This window comes from Podarcis erhardii (assembly GCF_964252035.2).
Source record: "Podarcis erhardii genome assembly, chromosome: 6".
Classification (NCBI taxonomy): domain Eukaryota; kingdom Metazoa; phylum Chordata; class Lepidosauria; order Squamata; family Lacertidae; genus Podarcis; species Podarcis erhardii.
The window spans coordinates 46,946,837-46,966,405 of NC_138510.1; the positions used below are offsets into that span (position 1 = coordinate 46,946,837).

Here is a 19,569-nt window from a genome sequence, read left to right on the forward strand (position 1 = left end):
GGGCAGTTAACTGACACTACGGTGGTGGGGCTCATTTCAGGAGGGGATGAGTCCGCCTATCGGGACGAGGTGGAGCGGCTTTGTGCTTGGTGTGGAGAGAACAATCTGGCTCTTAATACGGCTAAGACCAAGGAATTGGTGGTGGATTACAGGGAAAAAAAGGCGGACATTCAGCCCTTGTATATCAACGGGGAACGGGTGGAGAGGGTGGCGGAATTCAGGTTTTTGGGAGTGACTATCGATCAGGGCATGACTTGGAGCGCAAATACCACTGCTCTGGTGAAGAAGGCCCAGCAGAGAATTTATTTCCTCAGACTTTTAAAGAAGAACAATCTGAGTGAGAGACTGCTGGTGTCCTTCTACCGAGGCTCCATAGAGAGCATTCTCACATACTGTATTTGTGCCTGGTTCTCCAGCTGTACAGCTAGGAAGAGGAAGGTGCTCCAGAAGGTCATAACCACAGCCCAAAGGATTATTGGTCATCCCCTCCCATCTTTGGAAGAACTGTACGGTTCCCGTTGTCTTAGGAAAGCAAACAATATCCTGCAGGATGCATCTCACCCGGGACACAGTCTGTTTGTACTACTGCCTTCTGGCAGGAGATACAGAAACATCAAGTCAAGGACAAATAGACTGAAAAATAGTTTCTATCCAAGAGCTGTGGCCTTCTTAAATGCAGTAACTCGATAGTGTGACCTGGGAGTTTGATGGGTGTGGGTGTGGGTGTGGCTGGAATGTGGTTTGTTTGGTTGTTGTTGTTGTTTTGCTTTTGTTGTTTTTAAGGGATGGCATCCAATTTCGTTGCACTTGTGCAATGTTGCACTTGTGTAATGACAATAAAGAATCTATCTATCTATCTATCTATCTATCTATCTATCTATCTATCTATCTATCTAACTGAACTGTCAAGAACAAAGACTCTGGTGCTAAGTGCTGCCTGTTGGAGCAAGAGAGAGGAGTTATCCTTCCACTGATGGAGGAGCGATTCTGCAATAAAGTTAGAGCACCCAGTGTATTAATAGCATCCCTTCAAAAGCACTATATAGAAATTAAAAACCAAGGCAGTCCTTGCTTACAAGCCAGTACAGGTACCAATTCTTGAAGTTACATCCTCTCATACATCTGGCCACTGGCCAGACTGCAAAACTGAAGGGAAGTAGACCCAGGGCAACTGATTTTATTTGAGATTATATACATCACACACAGGCTACCCACTAAAACTGCCTTTTTCCAAAGTGAAACTCTTCCCACCATGCAAGAGTATTGATCGCCTTTACCTTTATCATTTGTGCTACGTAGCTCTCAGGCCCTGTGTAGTCAGTCTTGTTTTTGACTCGCACCAGCACTATGAAATACAGGTAATTCCACATGTTGTGTTCAAATTTAATGTGCTCCTCAAAAGATACAGTCTTGTTGTCAAACTTGTCCCTTTCGAGTCCTAAGGAAGTAATGAAGAAAAGGAGAATGCTATGTTATCTAGCAACTGCTGCACCCATCCCTAAGTCCCATTAAAGAGACTGATTCTGCACGCATTTTTCTCTACTTGACCTCCACTTGTAGCATACAGAAATATGAACAGCCTAAGTTGGTCAGTGGGGTGCTAATGGATGGGTGGTCATTGTTCACAGCAGGGAACTGGAAGAGAAAGCCTTTGGGGTTCTTCCAATCTAATTTTAGCAGGTCTTGAGCAGAAAATGGCTAGTGCCTAATGTTCACAGCTGAGCAGTTAAAATTTCAAATTAGTGTACCTGTTTTGGGCACTTAAGGAAATCTCTGTAAAATTGAAGACATGCCTTAAAAGAAAAGATGGATGGAGTAGTTTATAACCACTTCAAGAGACCTCTTGAAATCTAAACACCAGCGTTAATTGTGTAAAATAGGAAAGCTGAGATATTATGCATGTTATCTCAAGTGATAACTGCACTTCTGCCATTTTGCACCCACTGACAGACCATCAGAAGCCAATAAAAATTTGCTTTGAAAGTGAAATTGTGAAAACTTAAATTTGAATGCACTAAGATGGGATACATTTCTGCTGTGTTTTGGATCCTGTATGCAGACCAATGAATATCTGAAGTACAACGTATGTTTGTATTGTGGGCAGTTTCAGCTGCTGCAGTCAAATGAACACCCAAAGCCTAACTCTCCTTTCTGTAGGAGCCTGCAGAATATCCCCTGAATACTTAGTTTACTTTTGGAGAAGGGGATCGTTCCTCCACCAGATAGGCAATGATCTTGTTGGATGTTTGCTGAATATATGAGGGTATTTCCCGGATAAATAGTTTCCCTGGGCAATTACCACATATAAAACATGTTGTCTTCAGGATTTCTTCTTTTTTCTGCTTCTCGCTCCTCAGATCTGCAAAGGTGTCGATGATTACACCAAATATGAGGTTGAGGACTATGATTATGACAATGAAGAAGAACAGGAGGTCGTAGATCACTCGAGCAGGGAAAAGAGACTCCTTTAGGACAGAAAGACAAGGACAGCCATTAAAAGAAAGCATGGCTTCTCTTATCTGGTGCTTTGCTGAAAAATCCCAAACATTTCCCTCTAGAAATTGGCAGAGAAGTTGCCAGCATGCCAGTGGCTACAAGATGAATAGATTTGTTTTGTAAACAATGAAGAAAATATTTGGAAGGATTGATTGTGTTAGGTGTGCATAATGTTGGTATTGTAAGATCTCACAAAAGGTGAATTTGTGAGAAAAGATCATCTGAATTTTAAAAGTCAGAAATGTGAGAAGGGAAGGTAGCAAACCAATGTGACAAGATCTGTCACACCCCTCAGGCTGGGGACCCCACTTGCCTCATATAATGTAGCGTTCGGCATTTGGTATTTAGCATAGGTGCCCCTGCGCTATGTCACAATAGACAAACTGTTGGATAAATCCAAATATGCACACGACACTGGTATGCACTGATTTCAGTAGGGCACAGGCACCCTTTGGTGTGCTGGTTTAGACTCCTAGCCAGCGTTGCCTAACATGGGTTGCCTCCAAATTAACTCACATCTTTGGATGGCTTCCTGAGGATGTCACCCACACCACCTCCGTTTCTGAGGCCATGATTCAGGACAGTGACAATGCACATGAGCAGTGTGTCGCAGGCACGTTCTGAATTATCTTCCTCCGCTTCTGGAATGCAAGCAAAAGTGCACTCAGCAGAAACACAAACAGAGCACCTATGATTAGCTTTCAGTATTGTGAAATCCATATTTCTTAGCTTCATTAACTATATGGAGAAAATACCTGGCTGTTCTCCCTAATCCTCCCTTTTTAGAAGATGGAAGAAAATAGCAGAGACATTTCCAATAACCACGGGCAACAGCTCTGCTTGTTTCTAAAATTCACCCTGCATTATATTGTTAGGGCACTATCCAACTCTTTCCATCAGTGCAAGGATCTCCACTTGCAAAACGAAATTTCCTCTCCTCCTCTCCTCCCATGTTTGCCCCAAAAATCTTTTCTGGGAGTTCTCATGGTCCTCTGAAGCAGACCTGAGGAGGGCACAGGGGGCTAAGAGAGGAAAAGAGTTCCATTGTGCAAGCAGAATTCCTTGCAGTGGCAGAAATAAGTTAGTTGGCTGCCATCCCGACTTACTTACATAGTGTGGCCCCGAGTCCCATTAAGATGCTGTGGATAAGTACTAACAAAGTAACCTTGCATCTTAACTTGGACATTAGATCTTACAGCATCTTGTGCTGACTTCCGAGACACAGATCAATTTCATCCTAGTTGCCTTCTCAAGGTGCCAGATAAAATATGCAAAGTTTCTCTTCACTCCCACAAGCATCTGAATTAGAGAAAGTTGCTTCAGCCACCCCACCTACCTTCTATCACTTTGGGCTTAGCAACACCAGAAGAGCAGCTCATTTTGTCGCTACTGCATGTCTCCATAAAAGCATCCATGTCTGCTTGCATCCCCAAAGGAGTACCTGGAAGGACAGGAGGCAGCAGAAGTGTCAAAACATCATCTTTCAATTCATAACAATGACAAAGTCTAGAAAAGTTGTTCCTTTGACTGAAGTCATGCCAAAAAAGTATCTCCCATCATGATGTTCTTGTTCTAGGTTGCTATCTACCCAGTGTCACATAGCCTCACCACCACAAGCATCCTGTCCACATCCTTGAACTGTAACCGATCCCACAAGCTGTACTTGAATGATGCTCCAAGGACCTCCAACAAGCATGAACTAATGGTGTTCAGCACAGAGCCAAGTAATGTTACCCTCAAACTAATTCACATATCTCTCACAGGAGACTATTGAGTGGTCAATTAATGATGCCATACTGATCTGGGCCAACCACTTTGAATAGCTCTGCTGCACAATTCACTGAGTACATAATAGAGGCCAAGAGATACACTATCTGCTCCCATCACTGCCATGTGGTATGAACAGCTATGTACTTGTACCTCAATTCAGTCAGATTCATGCCGGGACTTGCACTCCCTGCACTAGCTGACGTCTGGCCGGCTTCATCACTCAGGGCTCCTCAGTAAACCAAGGAGCCTTCCAGATACCCCATGGCTGTAGAGAGCACTTAGGAGTGATTGTGTCAATAGAAGAAGGGGAAATGCATCTACGTCAGCCAGCATCGAATGCACACACCAATAGAAGCTCTTTGCATCTCTTCAGAACATAAGGGAGGTAGGGTGTCCAGTCCAAGCACTCAATGAAACGTGGACATGTTTAAGGGTTCTCAGGGACCATGCTGAGGATGGCTGTGCTGAGGAGGAATGGTGGGAGCGACCCCCTGACCCTGAATCTTCCCAAGAGCAGGAGGACAGTATAGATTTGGAACAGTGGTTTGCAGAAGGGCCTAGATCAGAAGGCAGAAGCTGGGAAATACTGGATGGGGAACAGCTAGGAGAAGAAACACTGGAAGAGAGAGGGTTAGCAGATTCACAGTCTTTGGACAGCATTCCTCTGGTCTCCCCAAAGTCACGAAGAGCTCAGAAAGTCTCAGAACAGAAAGCGCAGAGGGTACAAACTCAGATTACAAGACGGAGGAGTGACGTAGATTAATAGGGATGGAGGAGTGTGTGATCCTTAATTGGGAGCACCACCATTTCTAGGAGAAGTGTTCTTTGTTCTCTCACTGTGATTATTAAAGTTCCTAACTGGTAAGACGTTCCTTTCTTTTATCTTTTTATCTCCTGAAACAAGGGAAGCCGATTCCCCAAAGCCTGACAGGGGGGCATGTTCAGTCTAGGAGGAGTTGATCAGGTGAAAACATGAATGAAGAAGGAAGAGCAAAGTCTCAAGCATTGAACGTTTTGAGGAGATTATTTACAGAGACCTTCTGCAGGTGTCATGGGAGATACACTGATGCCCAAAGATGCCATGTTGGCAAACCCTGAAGTGAAGCATCTGAACCCACTGAAATCTACACACTTGAACAGAAGAGTCTTTATATGTTGTATTTTGAATTGGGGGAAGAGATTGCCATGCAAAACATATACAAGCCAGTTCTTTCACAGTTGCAGTACTTTGCTGGTAAAAGCTGCTATTTATACACTCATAAAAGGTGCCCAATCCAGGAGTCTCAAATTGCACTTCCCTTAAGTGCAGCGCTGAATGTCAAAGCCTCCAAATTGCAAGCCTTAAGGACATAAACACGCTGGAGTGGATTTAGCTTGCCCATTACCAGTTATTCATTCTTGGTTGAAAGGTCTAGTACAAAATCAAGGTGAAAACCAATCCTTAAATAAACACAGGCAGGAACATACAGATTTCCGGTGTAATTGGATGAACCCCAGTGAAGACAAATGGGTTGCTTCAGAAGTCAGCAAATCTTAAAATCCTTTCTATTTAAACCACTATTGTTAAATATCAAACTTGAGAGATAGCGGGGGGGGGGGAGCAAACCTTTTGATTTAATGTTGGGCAGCGGGTCTACTTCAAGGATGAAGTCATCTTTCAGAAAGAGAAAGCCTACAATGGAGAAGAGGTAGACGAGGATGAGAGCCAGAAGGGCTGTCAGAAGAATGGAGCGTCCGTTGCGTGTCACACTTTTGATGACATTAAATAAGGTCTCCTCCCGGTAGATCAAGTCAAACAGCTGAAACAGAAAAATAATAATAACTTGCTTATATAGAATCAGTCTGAAGAGAACAGGCATTCTGTGGTAGTCCTTCAGGCACATAGTATTTATTAGCAGGAGAATGATTGCCATTCATTCATCTAATCACCAATATCCCCACTTTTCTCACAGATAAATGTGAACGTTCTTTTCCATAAAGGAACAAGAAGCCCTTTGGACTCTTGCTTCAAGAGCCTAGCAACTTCTCGGAACAGGAATTGGTTTGGTGTTGCTTGACAGTACCAAACCATCCCATCTAGTCAATGATTTGTATTTCTTTCTTGCCCACTTCATAAAATGAATAATTGCAATCCTAGCCAGCTAGGGAGAACAAAGCAGACATAAAAAGAGGTGAAATGTTATGCATACAACAGGTAGATAATACAGAAGAAATTAACATACCAAGATGCTGTAGAACAGTTCGTGTACAAAGAGCCCCAAGACGCTGGTCAAGATATAGGCAACATGATAGAGAAATTCCATATCCATGATCATGGCCTTATATCCTCGGATGAATGTTCCACGGTTTCCAACAAAGCTCACCACAAACACAATCTTATTTGTCAGCTGTGGAACAAGCACAAAGCAGAGGGGAAAAGAGGCAAGCAGTTACTTTCTGGAGTGAGTTTATGCTGTTTATTATGCTACTTTAGCTTTACTGACAGCAATCTTCTGCTTTCAGTTAACACTGATATAAATCCATTGCCATTAGATTTGCAAAGACAAACTGGTCTTAGCTCTAGGCATGGTGCCAGTACCTAAAACCCCTTGCTTTTTTGTTTGTTTCTTGGTTGGTTTGTCTCCTTAATAAAATTTATACACTGCTTGATTGTAAAAAAACCCCAAAAAAACCTCAGCATTTTACAAAAGATACAACAGTAAAATCAAGAAAATTTCACAACCAAACTTAAAAGCTCACAAAAGTTAAAATACTAAACTAGATTAAAATTACTTCGATTTTCTAAGCATCTAGATAGGCATATTTAAACAAGAATGTTTTTAACAGGTGCTGAAAAGAGTACAGCAAAGACGCCTGCTTGATCTCAATAGGCAAGGGGTTGCACAGTTTATGGTAGTTCAATGGAACTCATTCCCAGTTAAATATGTACAAGACTGCAGCCAGAGTTTGGCCTGAGGTTAGCCAAGTGACTTACATTGAGAGCTCCCAGTATGTTCAGAGTGAGTCCAATGCCCAGGTGGTAGATGGATCGCAGGATCAATGCCACAAGGAGTGGTCGGATCCCGTAGCGTCGGGTAAAGAGAGCCATGATGGAGAAGCAGATTAAAAGCCAGGAGAGCAGGGGGATCAGTGGAGAATCCAACAGCCCTGGAAATTCACAAATTAATTCATTAAGTAGCCAAGACGTTTGTTTGTAACATAACCTTTAGCAGCAGCTGCTGTGATGGAGCAGAACTGCTCTCCTGACACTGGCATCGCTGAGACTTACCTGGAAGGTGCAGGGGTGGGGAAGGGTGAGGTTTGGATGCACACACACACACACACACCAGCCCGGACCTTGCCACCGTCCTGTCCCACCCAACACCTTCCAAGTGACAGAAGTGGAGCTCTGCATGCCCCGCTACTGATCACATCACACAGCATTAGGTGAGAAGAAACAAGCTTCGCGAGCACACAGCATTAAAGCACTTGCATAGCAGCAGCCAGCGAGGCAAAGCAGAAGGCAGTGAATGCCATTACTGTTAGGGCTCATCCACGCTTTCGTTTGTGATTTCTAGGCTTGTCGGAAAATCTGCAGTTTACTGCTGAACTGGAACAAACTTCAGTCGGATTTTCTGCAAAGAACTGCAGCTGACAGGGAGGAGAACTGGAGATGCCTCCTTGCCCAGGATGATGCAGATGTGCTACTAATGCATAACCTGCAATGCCTAGTGGGAACCAAAGATGCCATCACCCTGTACCCGCACAGGCACTGCTAGCCATTCCCCAACAGCACAGCTGCTCAGTGGCCCACATCCTGCCTCATCTGTTTTCAATCCAAGATCTGAGCACCCAGATCTAAAGGGATGCATTTCTTTTAGGAGACCACATCACGGTATGTATAGTCTAGCATGAGTGTCATCTACATCAGAGGTTTTCAACCCTTTTGAGTCCATGGCTCCCTTGATCAACAATATGCTTTCTGCGGCACCCCTGTGGGGCTCAGGAACCCAGTTATGTCACCCCTTGCCTGCAGAGCTGGCAGCCTCTCACCCTTTTTCAAACAGCCTCCCTTGTGGAGTGCTCCCTCAGCCTCCTCTCCCCTCTCCTTGGGAGTCCTCTGGGCAGCTGCTGCTGCCGCCCTTGGTCTCTGAACTGCCCAGCCCCAAAGAGTGGTGTTTCCTCACACTACCCTACAGGGGCCTGGGACTTGTCTGTCCATTCCCAACAGCAAGGGCTGGGGGACTGCCTGGCTGGGCTCCCTCGCCCAGCTCTCTCTTACTCCAAGGCTGCTTCAGCTCCTGGCAACCAGCACCCCCGGCCAGGGCCAGAAGCACCATTCACCTAGGGAGTTTGTAGCCAGGACTGCTACAACAAACAGCTGTGCAAGCCTTTGGGAGGCAGAGATGCAAGAGGGCGTCAGAGGAAGGAGGGAAGGAAAGATGGACAGAGGCCAGTGTTGCCTTTGGCACCTCTGACAATCATTCAAGGCACCCCAGGGTGCCACGGCACACTGGTTGAAAACCACTGATCTGCATGCTTGTTTGTTTCCAAAACCACTCATAATATACAAACAGAACACAACTTCTTATTGGGAACTGGTTTACCAAAGGTTTTGCAGAAAGGTTCTTTCCAAAGGGGGTTTATTTTTAATGTTCACAAAAAGATAAGTGATTAGAGTTTTTGAAATGATAGCTTATTCAAGGTAAAGAACTGCTAGCGAGTTGGCTGCAAAGGCCTAGCTGGCAAAATTGACTGAAGAACCACAGGGCCTCAGATAGCATTTTCATTGCATGAATACCAAGTGGACAGAGTACCCCTGCAAAGGGATCCATGAATGCTGGCAGTGGTTATATAAAAATCAAAGTGAGCCTGATGGAACATATACCCATTGAGGATGCCTCGACATAAGGATAGAATAAAGCAATGATGATGTTTATGAAGACAGCCAGGTTGAAGGAAATGCTTCCCCAGAGTGTCATTCTGCGGGAGAACCAGTACATCAGTGGATTGCCTATGAGAAGAAAGAAAGGCAAAGCTGAGTATATCTTGTATGCTTTTGGAAAGTAGCACAGAACTCTCCAAAGACCCAGCAATCTCAGTGCAATTATTTATAGAGCCAGGGATCAATGCTCTTGTTTCCCCAACCCAGTTGCAAACACTATCGATTGCCAGAAACTGGGACATAATTTTCAAATGATACCTCATATTTGTGCTTACCACATTTCAGTGGACTGCAGCACATAAAACTGGTCCGGGATCATGTCCTCATTTCATTCTTTCTACCTCTGTTTTCTCTAGAAAAACTCACTAAGATTTTCAATGCTAACACGTTAAGCAGGGAGGGTGAAACAGCAGCCCTCCATATCTTATTGGACTCCAACTCCCATCAGCCCCAGCCAGCATAGCCAATGACAAGGATGATGGGAGTTGTAGTCTGGGCAGCTACAGGTTAGCCACTGTTGATTTAAAGGGACATCCAACAAGCTCTCTCAGAGCTAAGGAATAGGGATGCTGCAGATGTGCCACCCACCCAGCAGCCCCCCTGACTGGTAGTCTCTGAGAATCCCCACACAGCAGCGTTGGGAGATGTCAATGTCCATGCAGGGGCTACCTCTACAGATTCAGCTCATCGTGGCCTTCATGACTACTATGGGGCTATCTCAGTTCATCACAGGCCCCAAACAAGTGGAAGGGCACACTCTTGAACTGGTCTTTGCTATAGAGTGAGTGGCTGCAGAGAGAGTTTGCAGTGAGCTCATTGTCATGGGTAGATCATTCCTTGATGACACTTGGACTGGCAACAGTAATATCCTCCTGCAGGGGTGTGGAACTACTGAATATTAAACAGGCGCCATCTCTTGTCTTTTTGGCAACAGCTGAAGACCTTCCACTTTCAACAAGACATTTGCATTGAAATCTTTCCCAGTCTGCACCTGTACTGGAATTGTTTTAAATATTTCCTTTTTTGTTTTACTACTTGTTGACTGCCCCTGGGTTGCTTTGGGAGGAAGGGCAAGATACAAATTTAAAGAAAAAAATAAAATAAGATGGTCTGCCCCAGAGACTTATAGAATTCAATGGATTATTGAATCATCTAGGGTGTTTCCTGATTGACGTGGTTGGCACTCCTGAAAAAGCTGTGGTCTCACTGTGAAACAGAAACGGCTATTGAAATGATCGCTCCAAAGCGCCCTCTCCAGGGCTATGGAGTCTGCATGGCCCCATGATTCTCTGGGGAGCTGCAGGGAATGAATTGGGTGCCACCTTCAGGACAGGGTCAGTGGAGCCCAGTGAACATCACTTGACTATCCACGCTCCTCAACAGGTGCTTCAGGGGCTTGAGCTGACATACAATTTGGCATTCTAAATTATTATCTGTACAAACAGCCTCCTGCCTTGTTCTAGTCTTACTGCGCAGTTTCTTCTGCCATTCCATCTCGTTGTGGAGGAAGGACGACTGCTCAAAGAAGTCACTGACTTTGCTGCCCTGGTCATCTTGCTCTGTTGTGGTGAACAGGCGGTATTTCGTCTCTTTGGTCACAAACTCGCAGATGCTGGGCACCGGGAAGATGATCTGCTCCATGCTGCGGTCCAGGCGCACAATCTGGGAGAAAACAGAGATTTGAGGAGTCTTTGGTTCATATCCTGGATGGGACCTAGGTCTTTCCCCCGCTTTATCCTGGTAGCTTAAGTACGGGTCAAAGCAGTTGAAAACCGTATGTATAAAATATACAGCTAAAAGCAGTGCATCTGTATATGTGACAGTCACCCCCAGCAGTGAAACCCAGGAAATAAGCATCTGGGGTGGGGCACAATGTCTGCTAGAGTTGCAGCTAATCCAGGACGCTGCACCAGCAAACAGCATGGGCCAGTGCTTCAACATTGGCAGGCAAGAGTTAGCATCACCAGATGCGGCATCATAAAGGTTTTTATATGGCTCAGGATAAGGTAGAGAAGACATGACTAGGTGGAATCTTGAGTGAGTCAACCACAGGGCATTTTTCAAAGAGATTTGCTAGTCACAAGGGAGGAGGCTACATTAGTGTATTCCGGCACAATTCCTTACATTCAAGCAGAACTAATGGGATGACAGCTGACAGGCACAGCCTGAGCTCTTGAAAAATTGGTTATGCAACTTAAAAGCTGCAAAAGCAGCAGCTCTGGTGGCTAATAGAGCCATCCTAAAGTTGAGGATGAGGAGAGAAATTCTGTAGAGGAGAAACCACCATTTCCTAAAGCCTACTGGCTCACTCCAGCCAGAGCTGGGGGTTTTCTATTGTGTACTGCCTTCATTCAGCTTTCATGAAAAGTAGTTTTCCCACTATTGACACTAATGGAAGAGAAAACAATTATGCTAACTTCAGAACTGGTGTACATTTTTGCCATTTGTGAGGGCAAATCAGGGGAGGCCTTGGAATCACAGTATCCAAGGCCCCCTCACAAGCTTCTTATGGAGATTTCAGAGCAGGTCATCCACATGCTGTTAGATAATGAAATGCAGAACTGTATATTACACCGTTTAGGTCATCTGATAGAGAAATCCGGATACCAGACATGACCCCCCAAAATTCTAATTACACACAGATTTGTAAACGTGTAGAGATAGCTATGAAAAAAGTCAACCCCACCTCTATCTGGGATGTGTGCTTCTCGTAATACGCTAGTGGATCTTCCTCTTCCTCTTGGACAGGAGTTGTTGATTTCAGCATCTGGGTCAGCTGTTTGTTGTGTAGAATGAGCTGTGAGAAAGAGAAGGGGAAAATACTATAACCTCAGCTTGTAAAGGCCCGGGGGGAATCTCTTTCAGCTATGTATTAGCAATACATTTCCTTGTATTTACTAGGTATGACAAGCTCTGGGGGGTGAGGGGAGCATATATAGTCAGAGTAGACAGGGCCTGCGCTCCCCCTGGGAGACAGCCATTCAATTCAGCACACTAATTAACAGCCAAAGACCACTAATCTGTAAATTACAAATCACTGCCCATAAATCCCCACACAGAAATTGAATTATAACTGGGTAATGATTGTGGTCTTAGACTGTGCAATGTGAGCAAACAAGCTCACAGCCAAGCAGTCAATGTGGCTATCTCTGAAAAATAAAAGCAACGTTGGTTGTACCACAGGGAAAACTCAACTGCACTGCTGTATAAAGAACTACTGGGAGGTGAGGGAAAGTGTATCCAGAGACCACTATGCCCACAGGAAAGCAACCCAAAGCTGTACAATCATCCAGTAGATTTCCTACTTTGGTGTATGGGGTCCCCCCCCCTTTCTGGTGTAACATACTATCGCTCAAAAGCTTTCTCCCCTGTTCTTGATCTGAAGGCCAAGAAGTAAGGCCCTTTCATTGTTCCATTCTGTGCCTCCGTGACCTATTGTGAACCCAGGGATGCGGGTGGCGCTGTGGTCTAAACCACTGAGCCTCTTGGGCTTGCCAATCAGAAGGTCGGCAGTTTGAATCCTCACGATGGGGTGAGCTCCCATTGCTTTGACGCAACTCCTGCCAACCCAGCAGTTCAAAAGCAAGCAGCACAAGTAAATAAATAGGTACCACGGCAGCGAAAAGGTAAACGGCGTTTCCATGCGCTCTGGTTTCCGTCATGGTGTTCCATTGCTCCGGAAGCAGTTTAGTCATGCTGGCCACATGACCCAGAAAACTGGACAAGTGCCAGCTCCCTCGGCCTGAAGCAAGATGAGCTCCGCACCCTATAGTCTCCTTTGACTGGACTTAACCATCCAGGGGTCCTTCACCTTTTTTCTTTTTAGCTTTTATTGTTAAGCCATTGCCTATTCCTCCTTGGGCCCTCTGGCTACCCTGAATCTTAACCATGCACCTTGGGTCACTCTGGGCAGCTAACAAATCCAATAGGGTCAAACAGCAAAAACCAATAGTACAATCAAACAGTAAAAACACCATATAAATCATACAACAAAATCATACAACAAAAATATACATAAAATATACAATCATACAACAACAAAATCATACAACAAAAATAGACACTAATATAAGGCATATGTCCACAAACCTGTTCTGATGTGTGTGTACCTCCACAACAGTGAGTAAAGTTTCTTAAGTAGAGCCAACTGCCATGCTCTAGCCATCCAGCCATTCAGTGATGTTTGAAGTTTGCCTGCAACCCACAGCTCTGTTTCATATCTGCTTCTCTTCCTCGACCACCTTTTCCCAAAGCCTCTGTCTCTTCTACCTATCTTTAAGTTTCTGTTTTTTGGTCCACTGCCAACTCTGCTTCCTTCCCTTAGCCACATTGCCCTTGGGCCTGTACACAATTTTAATCCCTGAAAACTATTTGATTTCCCCCACAAACAGACTTTTTGCCAAAATGCTGATGTAGACAGCTTCACTACCTCTGCAGTTTTAAAAAAAATAAATGCTTTTGAACATTCCATGGCATAAATGTTTCTCAATCACAGCCCTTGATTTCACTAGCACAAAACATCTCAAAAGCATTACAACAGTGTTTTAATAAAATCCTTTGTAAACTGGCAAAGTAGCAATGTCCTTAGTTAACATCCTTATGGATTTGGATTATTGAAGGCTTGTGTAGCTTCCCCATCTCCACCTCATAGGAAAAAGTAAACAGATGAAAAATTAAATTATGGGAAACAGCTGCAGAACTGTCCCTTACCAGGACTGATGCAATATGTCAGCAGTACTTCCTAAGCACCTTCCTGTTTCAATAGGGAGCATACACATACCATAGAAGAGATCCCTTCCTCCTCCTCCTCCTGAATTCGTTTCACAGGTTTTAAAAGATGCTGGAGCTGCTTGTTGTGCCGAGACAGCTGAAAACGTAAAGAAAGCAAACAATGAATTGCCAGAGCCTAACAGCTGACTACAAAGTCATTTGTGGATAGGTGAAAGCTTGTTTGCTTTGAAGCCTAATATCACTCAGTTACAATCATTTAAAAAAAAAAAGTCTTTGCAGCAGTGCATCCTTTCAGAATGCACATCACCAGTTCAACCAAAAGCAGCGCTTGTGCCCATCATTTGGACAGGAACATTGGGATGCTCCTTGCTGGCAGGGCTTTCCCACCAATGATGGAGGAGCAACCTCCACAGCGAAGGTTAGGAGAGCCAAGCCGGGCTGGGTGGAAGGATACCTCCATCACATCTAAACTCCCTCCAGCACAGCAGATTGGGTTTTTTAATTGCTCTGCCCATCAGTTGTACCATTGCTTCCTCCTCCCCATTTAAAGGTTTACAGTGGTGCCCCGCAAGACGAACGCCTCGCAAGACGGAAAACCCGCTAGACGAAAGGGTTTTCCGTTTTGGAGGCGCTTCGCAAAACGAATTTCCCTATGGGCTTGCTTCGCAAGACGAAAATGTCTTGCAAGTTCCTGCGGGGGTTTTTTCCCCTCTTTCCCCCCTTTTCCTAAGCCCTAAGCCACTTATCAGCTGATCCGCTGATAAGCCGCTTATCAGATGATCCACTAAAAGCCGCTAAACAGCTAATAGCGCTAATCCGCTAAGCTGTCAATGGGCTTGCTTCGCAAGGCGAAAAAACCGCTATACGAAGAGCCTCACGGAACGGATTAATTTCGTCTTGCGAGGCACCACTGTATATGGAACTGTGGGGTGAGAGTATGGTACACACAAAAAAAAACCAATGTACTTCCTTGATCTGGGTTTGTGTGGAGAAAGAAGGAATAAAAACTGAAGGGTAAAGCAGATTTGGGCTTGAAGAGAGAACAAAACCCCAGATGTCTATTTCTTTCTGTTGGAAGTGTGTTGTATTGCATGCGGGTCAAGACTGCAGCTCCATCCACCTATCAACTGAGGCTGAAATCTTCCAATGTTGTGCTTGAGAAACTATTTTAATTGGTCTGGGGGGAGAATGTGGGAAGAGTAACCCTTTCTAATCCATCCTTCATCCTCAAGGGCGCCAGTGCCTAGGAAAAGGGAAAGGAATCTTTATCAAGCAGTAAAGCATTCATACAAAGGATACCTGTAGGGCTAAAATGTAGATGTTGTGTCCAACTTCCCGAGGAGAAACATCAGAGTTCTCACACTCTTCTTCTTGAACATAGGCTTTCTTAATGACATCAACCTGTGAAATATTTCACACATAAGTCCTGGTCACTAAAGCAGGAATCTGCTATAGGCAAGGCAACAGCATAGTAAACAGGTAGGCTTGCTGTATGAGCAAAGAATCTGCTATTCTGTGAAGAATTGGTGTCCTGAGAATCACAGCTTTCATTTTTAATAAGAAAACGGACAGCCTTACTGTTACTAGCTCTTGTAGAGAAATGGACTAAAAATCTCAGAATTCAGAAGGGTTGAAAATAATGCCCTGAGTCTTTTTCTCTCCCACATAGCTGCCCCATCCTACAGTCCACAAATTCCAACCCACCTCACCAACCCCTTATTCCATTCTAAAGGTAAAGGACCCCTGACCATTAGATCCAGTCTTGGCCGACTCTGGGGTTGCGGCGCTCAACTCGCTTTATTGGCTGAGGGAGCCGGGTCATGTGGCCAGCATGACTAAGCTGCTTCTGGTGAACCAGAGCAGCGTACAGAAATGCCATTTACCTTCCCGCCGGAGCGGTACCTATTTATTTACTTGCACTTTGACGTGCTTTCGAACTGCTAGGTGGGCAGGAGCAGGGACCAAGCAACGGGAGCTCACCCCGTCACGGGGATTCGAACCGCTGACCTTCTGATCAGCAAGTCCTAGGCTCTGTGGTTTAACCCACAGCGCCACCCACGTCCCCATTCTATTCTAGTCTTTCCATTCTATTCTAGTCATTCCATTCTAGTCTTTGCCAAATGTTTCCAAGTAGTATGGAAACCAAAGGGCAGCAAGGCAAATGTTTGTCAACTGACCAGCTAGTGTCTCAATTTTGACCCTACTGTATTATGGTCTCTGGGCAAACCTCAGGCTTGTGAGCTGATGAAGACCTTTTTAGGCCTATTTACTGGGTGTGAGGGATCTCCCGAGGCCATGTCCACTCTCCCCTGTTCCCATGCCATGTCCCTCACAGGTCACTTCCCTGTTCCCATGCCATGTCCCTCACAGGTCACTTCCCCTGTTCCCATGCCATGTCCCTCACAGACCCTGCTTCTCGTTCTCCTTGAGGGCTTTTGCCTGGCTGGAATGTGTTCTTGAAACTGGGACAGAGTGTGTGGCTTGTCTTGTTGGAAGATGGAGATAAGTGGGTACAGAAACCTTGGACTTTTGCAGAGTCACATCCATTGCTCTGCATACTCCTGCCTCAAACTCTACCCACCATTGGCATGAGGCTTCCAGAATGTTGCCAGCAAGGAAATGCAGTCCTCAGGCTGAAAAATGTTCCACACCCCTGCTATAATCTATTATTCTCTTGGTCCCTCTGCTGAATTTGCCAAGGAGCAAGGTAGCTGACATATTGTCTGAAGAGTGCTCAGAGGTGGTACCCATCTAACATGGTGCAGACTGAGACCAGTTACTTAGGAGCAAATGGATTCCAAGTACGTGAAGTAAAACAGGTTATATTTCTACAAGGCTCTGTCAAGAGGGAACTGCAAAGCTGATAAAGAGGAGGATGAGAAGCTGCTTAAAGGATGGGTGTCCTATATCCCAATTGTGCTCCACACAATTCCAGGTCCCCTTTATTTCAATAATGATTTGAAGTGCAAGAGATCTCTCAAAAGCAGGAAAGACCACACAGAGCTATCCCAGCCATCTCAACTTTCTTACCAATTCCTGAGGCCGAAGGCTGATGAGAATCCGCTCGGCATTCTCACTGTCATGCCTGCTCTCCATCAGGGCCAGCAAAAGCTTGGAGGCATTGTCCTTATAACAAACAAAAAAAAGCTACTGCAGTAAAGATAGATGGTTTCAACACACCATGTATCCAGAGCGCACTTTGCAGAAGATCAATCCTCCATCAAAGCTACAAGAGAAGTCAGGACTCCAAAGGGATGAGGGAGAGCAAGGAGGAACCAACACACAATATGATTGGGTGGGCAGTATTTGAGAGGCAGGAAGTGGAAGAAGCTTGGTGCATGCAAAATCATGTTTTGGCACAAAGAGGTAGAATGATCACATTCAAATACGTTCTAGTCTGACCATGAAATAATTGCATGCAGGAAGTCAACCTCCAACATGAAGCGTCTCTTGCCATCCCATATCTCCCATCCCTCCCTGTCCCATCACCACATTTCCAGCCAAGCCATCTACCTTTAGCTGAAGAACCAAGTCCATTCGGTACTTGCAGAGGGGGCTGATGTCATTGAGGATCAGGGCTGTGATGATGTCTATGCCGTTTGACTCATGGGTCACAATGCAGCTCTGTGGGTTAATACAAGGGAGTTACTCAACTGGCTCACAGCCAACTCCAAATCTCTGCTCCTATTCAAATGCTGAGACATAAATTTGATGCTCTATCCATCATCTCCATATTCTGAGTGTGTGAATCAAGGTGAACTCACGATTTCACTGGATGATGGAAGCAATGCGATTTTATCCACAAGTCAGTTGGGGTTACCTGGTTCTCATGACAGGGTCCCTGGCAATATTCTGTCAGTGTCTCCAGAGTCTGGGTGATGAGGGCCACGTTATATTCATTGATGTAGAGGCCCAACAAGCCCAGCCGTCCTGTGGTACTACCACACATAATATCCAGAAACTGCAGGGTTTCACACACCAGATTATAGTTGGTTTTATTGTTCTGACAGCGGAGGAAGTTCTGTAAAACCAAGAGCAGAGTTTAAGAGGCATCTCAGTGGCGGGCAGCTTTTCAAAAGCAGACATCACTTGGATATGAGATATGCTGCAGAAAGGACCCATTTCAGTGCAGGATGCCCACCTGGAGATCCCGGTTGTGATTCTCACACAGCAGCTGCAGAAAGCGAAGAATTGGCTCCATGATCAAAACAGACACACCCATTTCATTGCTTTGGCTTCTATCCCTTGCATCATGGCCAGTCCGGAGCCCTACACCCATTGGATAACGGGATGGGGCGCTGGGCAGCATGAAAGATGTGACTCGTTCTGCAAGGAAATCAACACTTGGTTACTGGCTTAGCATATGAGCTGCGGCAACCTGTCTGGAAGGCCTAAAGCCAGTCTGTCTGACTCTTCAGAAAAAGGCATCCCCCTTTGTTCCACTTAGCCTCTCCCTTCCTGTAAGCATCACCCAGCAGCTCAAGTGATGTCCCCTTTTTGACACTCTGGAAGACTCGGCCACTGAAGACTTTGTTATGTGCTGACAGAAGGCTCACCCATTTGCTATTCTGGAGCATGGCTTCTACCAGGAAGCTGAAATACCATGTGGTTTAGGCTGGCAACAGTGACACACACCAAGGATCCCTGCCCCCAGTAATTAGGTGTTTCCCTAATATAGTTATTGCCAGTCTGGATGACAGACAGCCTTTCACCTAAGCTGGGTGTTTCCTGGAGCTTTAGTTTATTAAGGACCAAGTTAACCCTACACTTGCAGAATGCTGAGGGATCTGGCTTAAAGATTGATGGAGATAAAAAATTAGTACCCATACTGTTTCTCAGTGCAAGGAACCTTTATTTTCCCATGGAGGGCTGCATTCCTTCAGGGGTAATCTATGGGGGAATGCTTGCTGGTGATGGGCAGGGCCAAAGTCAGCGTGTGGGGGAGTGGGGTAGAGCAAAAAGTGGTTGGGGCACTTCTATCTCTCTGTCTCTCTCCTTGTCATCCACATGAACTTGAGGGTTACATGTGACCCACAAGCCATATGCTCCTCTCTGCTGTCACAGATCCCACATTTTTCAAGAGGGAGTTACTATTCTTCATTTGGGAATCCAAGGGTTGAGAGAGATGTGGCCATTATTAGAGATTCTTGCCAAGAGCATTTGTTGCTTTCCTAGACAAGCTCTGGTGAGCCCAGAATAAACTGGGTTTCCACATACCTTTGCTGGTATGGTCTGGGGAGTCTTTGTCCTCATGAGGTTTGTTGCCAATATCGCTCATATTTACAGTCACTGTAGACTTGACTTCCTGCTGAGCTTTCTTCATCCGGTCATGCAGAACTTTAAAGAACTTTTCTGACTTCTTGTCACCCGTCATCAAGTTATAGAATGATTTCTTCAGAAAGGGTGGGAGGAACAGGGAAGGGGTTAGACACTTAGTCCTCTGTTCAGGCTTCCAATAAGCATTTGGGAAGCCGTTGCAAAAGAGCAGGGTGTTGGATTAATGGGCCTTTGGCCTGACCCAGTGGGGCTCCTGTTAGGTTCTTATCCTGCTAGGACCAACCATTTCTTCCAAGGCCATCTGGATTACCTTTAGCAATCGCAAGGTTTTCTGACAGGCAGCTCAAGTTTCATATTACAATTGGGATCTG

The 19,569-nt window shown here is 45.2% G+C and overlaps 1 protein-coding gene across 1 annotated transcript in view; it reads right to left on the reverse strand.

The window, feature by feature from the left end:
• Nucleotides 1-19,569, reverse strand: part of ITPR3 (inositol 1,4,5-trisphosphate receptor type 3) — a 100,871-nt gene that overhangs the window by 2,843 nt on the left and 78,459 nt on the right. The window contains exons 40-56 of the mRNA XM_081866758.1: nucleotides 19,139-19,313; nucleotides 18,063-18,247; nucleotides 17,742-17,942; nucleotides 17,435-17,545; nucleotides 16,952-17,047; nucleotides 15,221-15,322; nucleotides 13,971-14,057; nucleotides 11,877-11,987; nucleotides 10,660-10,852; nucleotides 9,134-9,259; nucleotides 7,241-7,413; nucleotides 6,489-6,653; nucleotides 5,873-6,065; nucleotides 3,833-3,937; nucleotides 3,013-3,137; nucleotides 2,300-2,465; nucleotides 1,278-1,438 (exon numbers count right to left, since the gene is read on the reverse strand). Of these exons, the coding sequence (XP_081722884.1) occupies nucleotides 1,278-1,438; nucleotides 2,300-2,465; nucleotides 3,013-3,137; nucleotides 3,833-3,937; nucleotides 5,873-6,065; nucleotides 6,489-6,653; nucleotides 7,241-7,413; nucleotides 9,134-9,259; nucleotides 10,660-10,852; nucleotides 11,877-11,987; nucleotides 13,971-14,057; nucleotides 15,221-15,322; nucleotides 16,952-17,047; nucleotides 17,435-17,545; nucleotides 17,742-17,942; nucleotides 18,063-18,247; nucleotides 19,139-19,313 (2,475 nt within the window). The remainder of the gene's footprint in view (nucleotides 1-1,277; nucleotides 1,439-2,299; nucleotides 2,466-3,012; nucleotides 3,138-3,832; nucleotides 3,938-5,872; nucleotides 6,066-6,488; nucleotides 6,654-7,240; nucleotides 7,414-9,133; nucleotides 9,260-10,659; nucleotides 10,853-11,876; nucleotides 11,988-13,970; nucleotides 14,058-15,220; nucleotides 15,323-16,951; nucleotides 17,048-17,434; nucleotides 17,546-17,741; nucleotides 17,943-18,062; nucleotides 18,248-19,138; nucleotides 19,314-19,569) is intronic.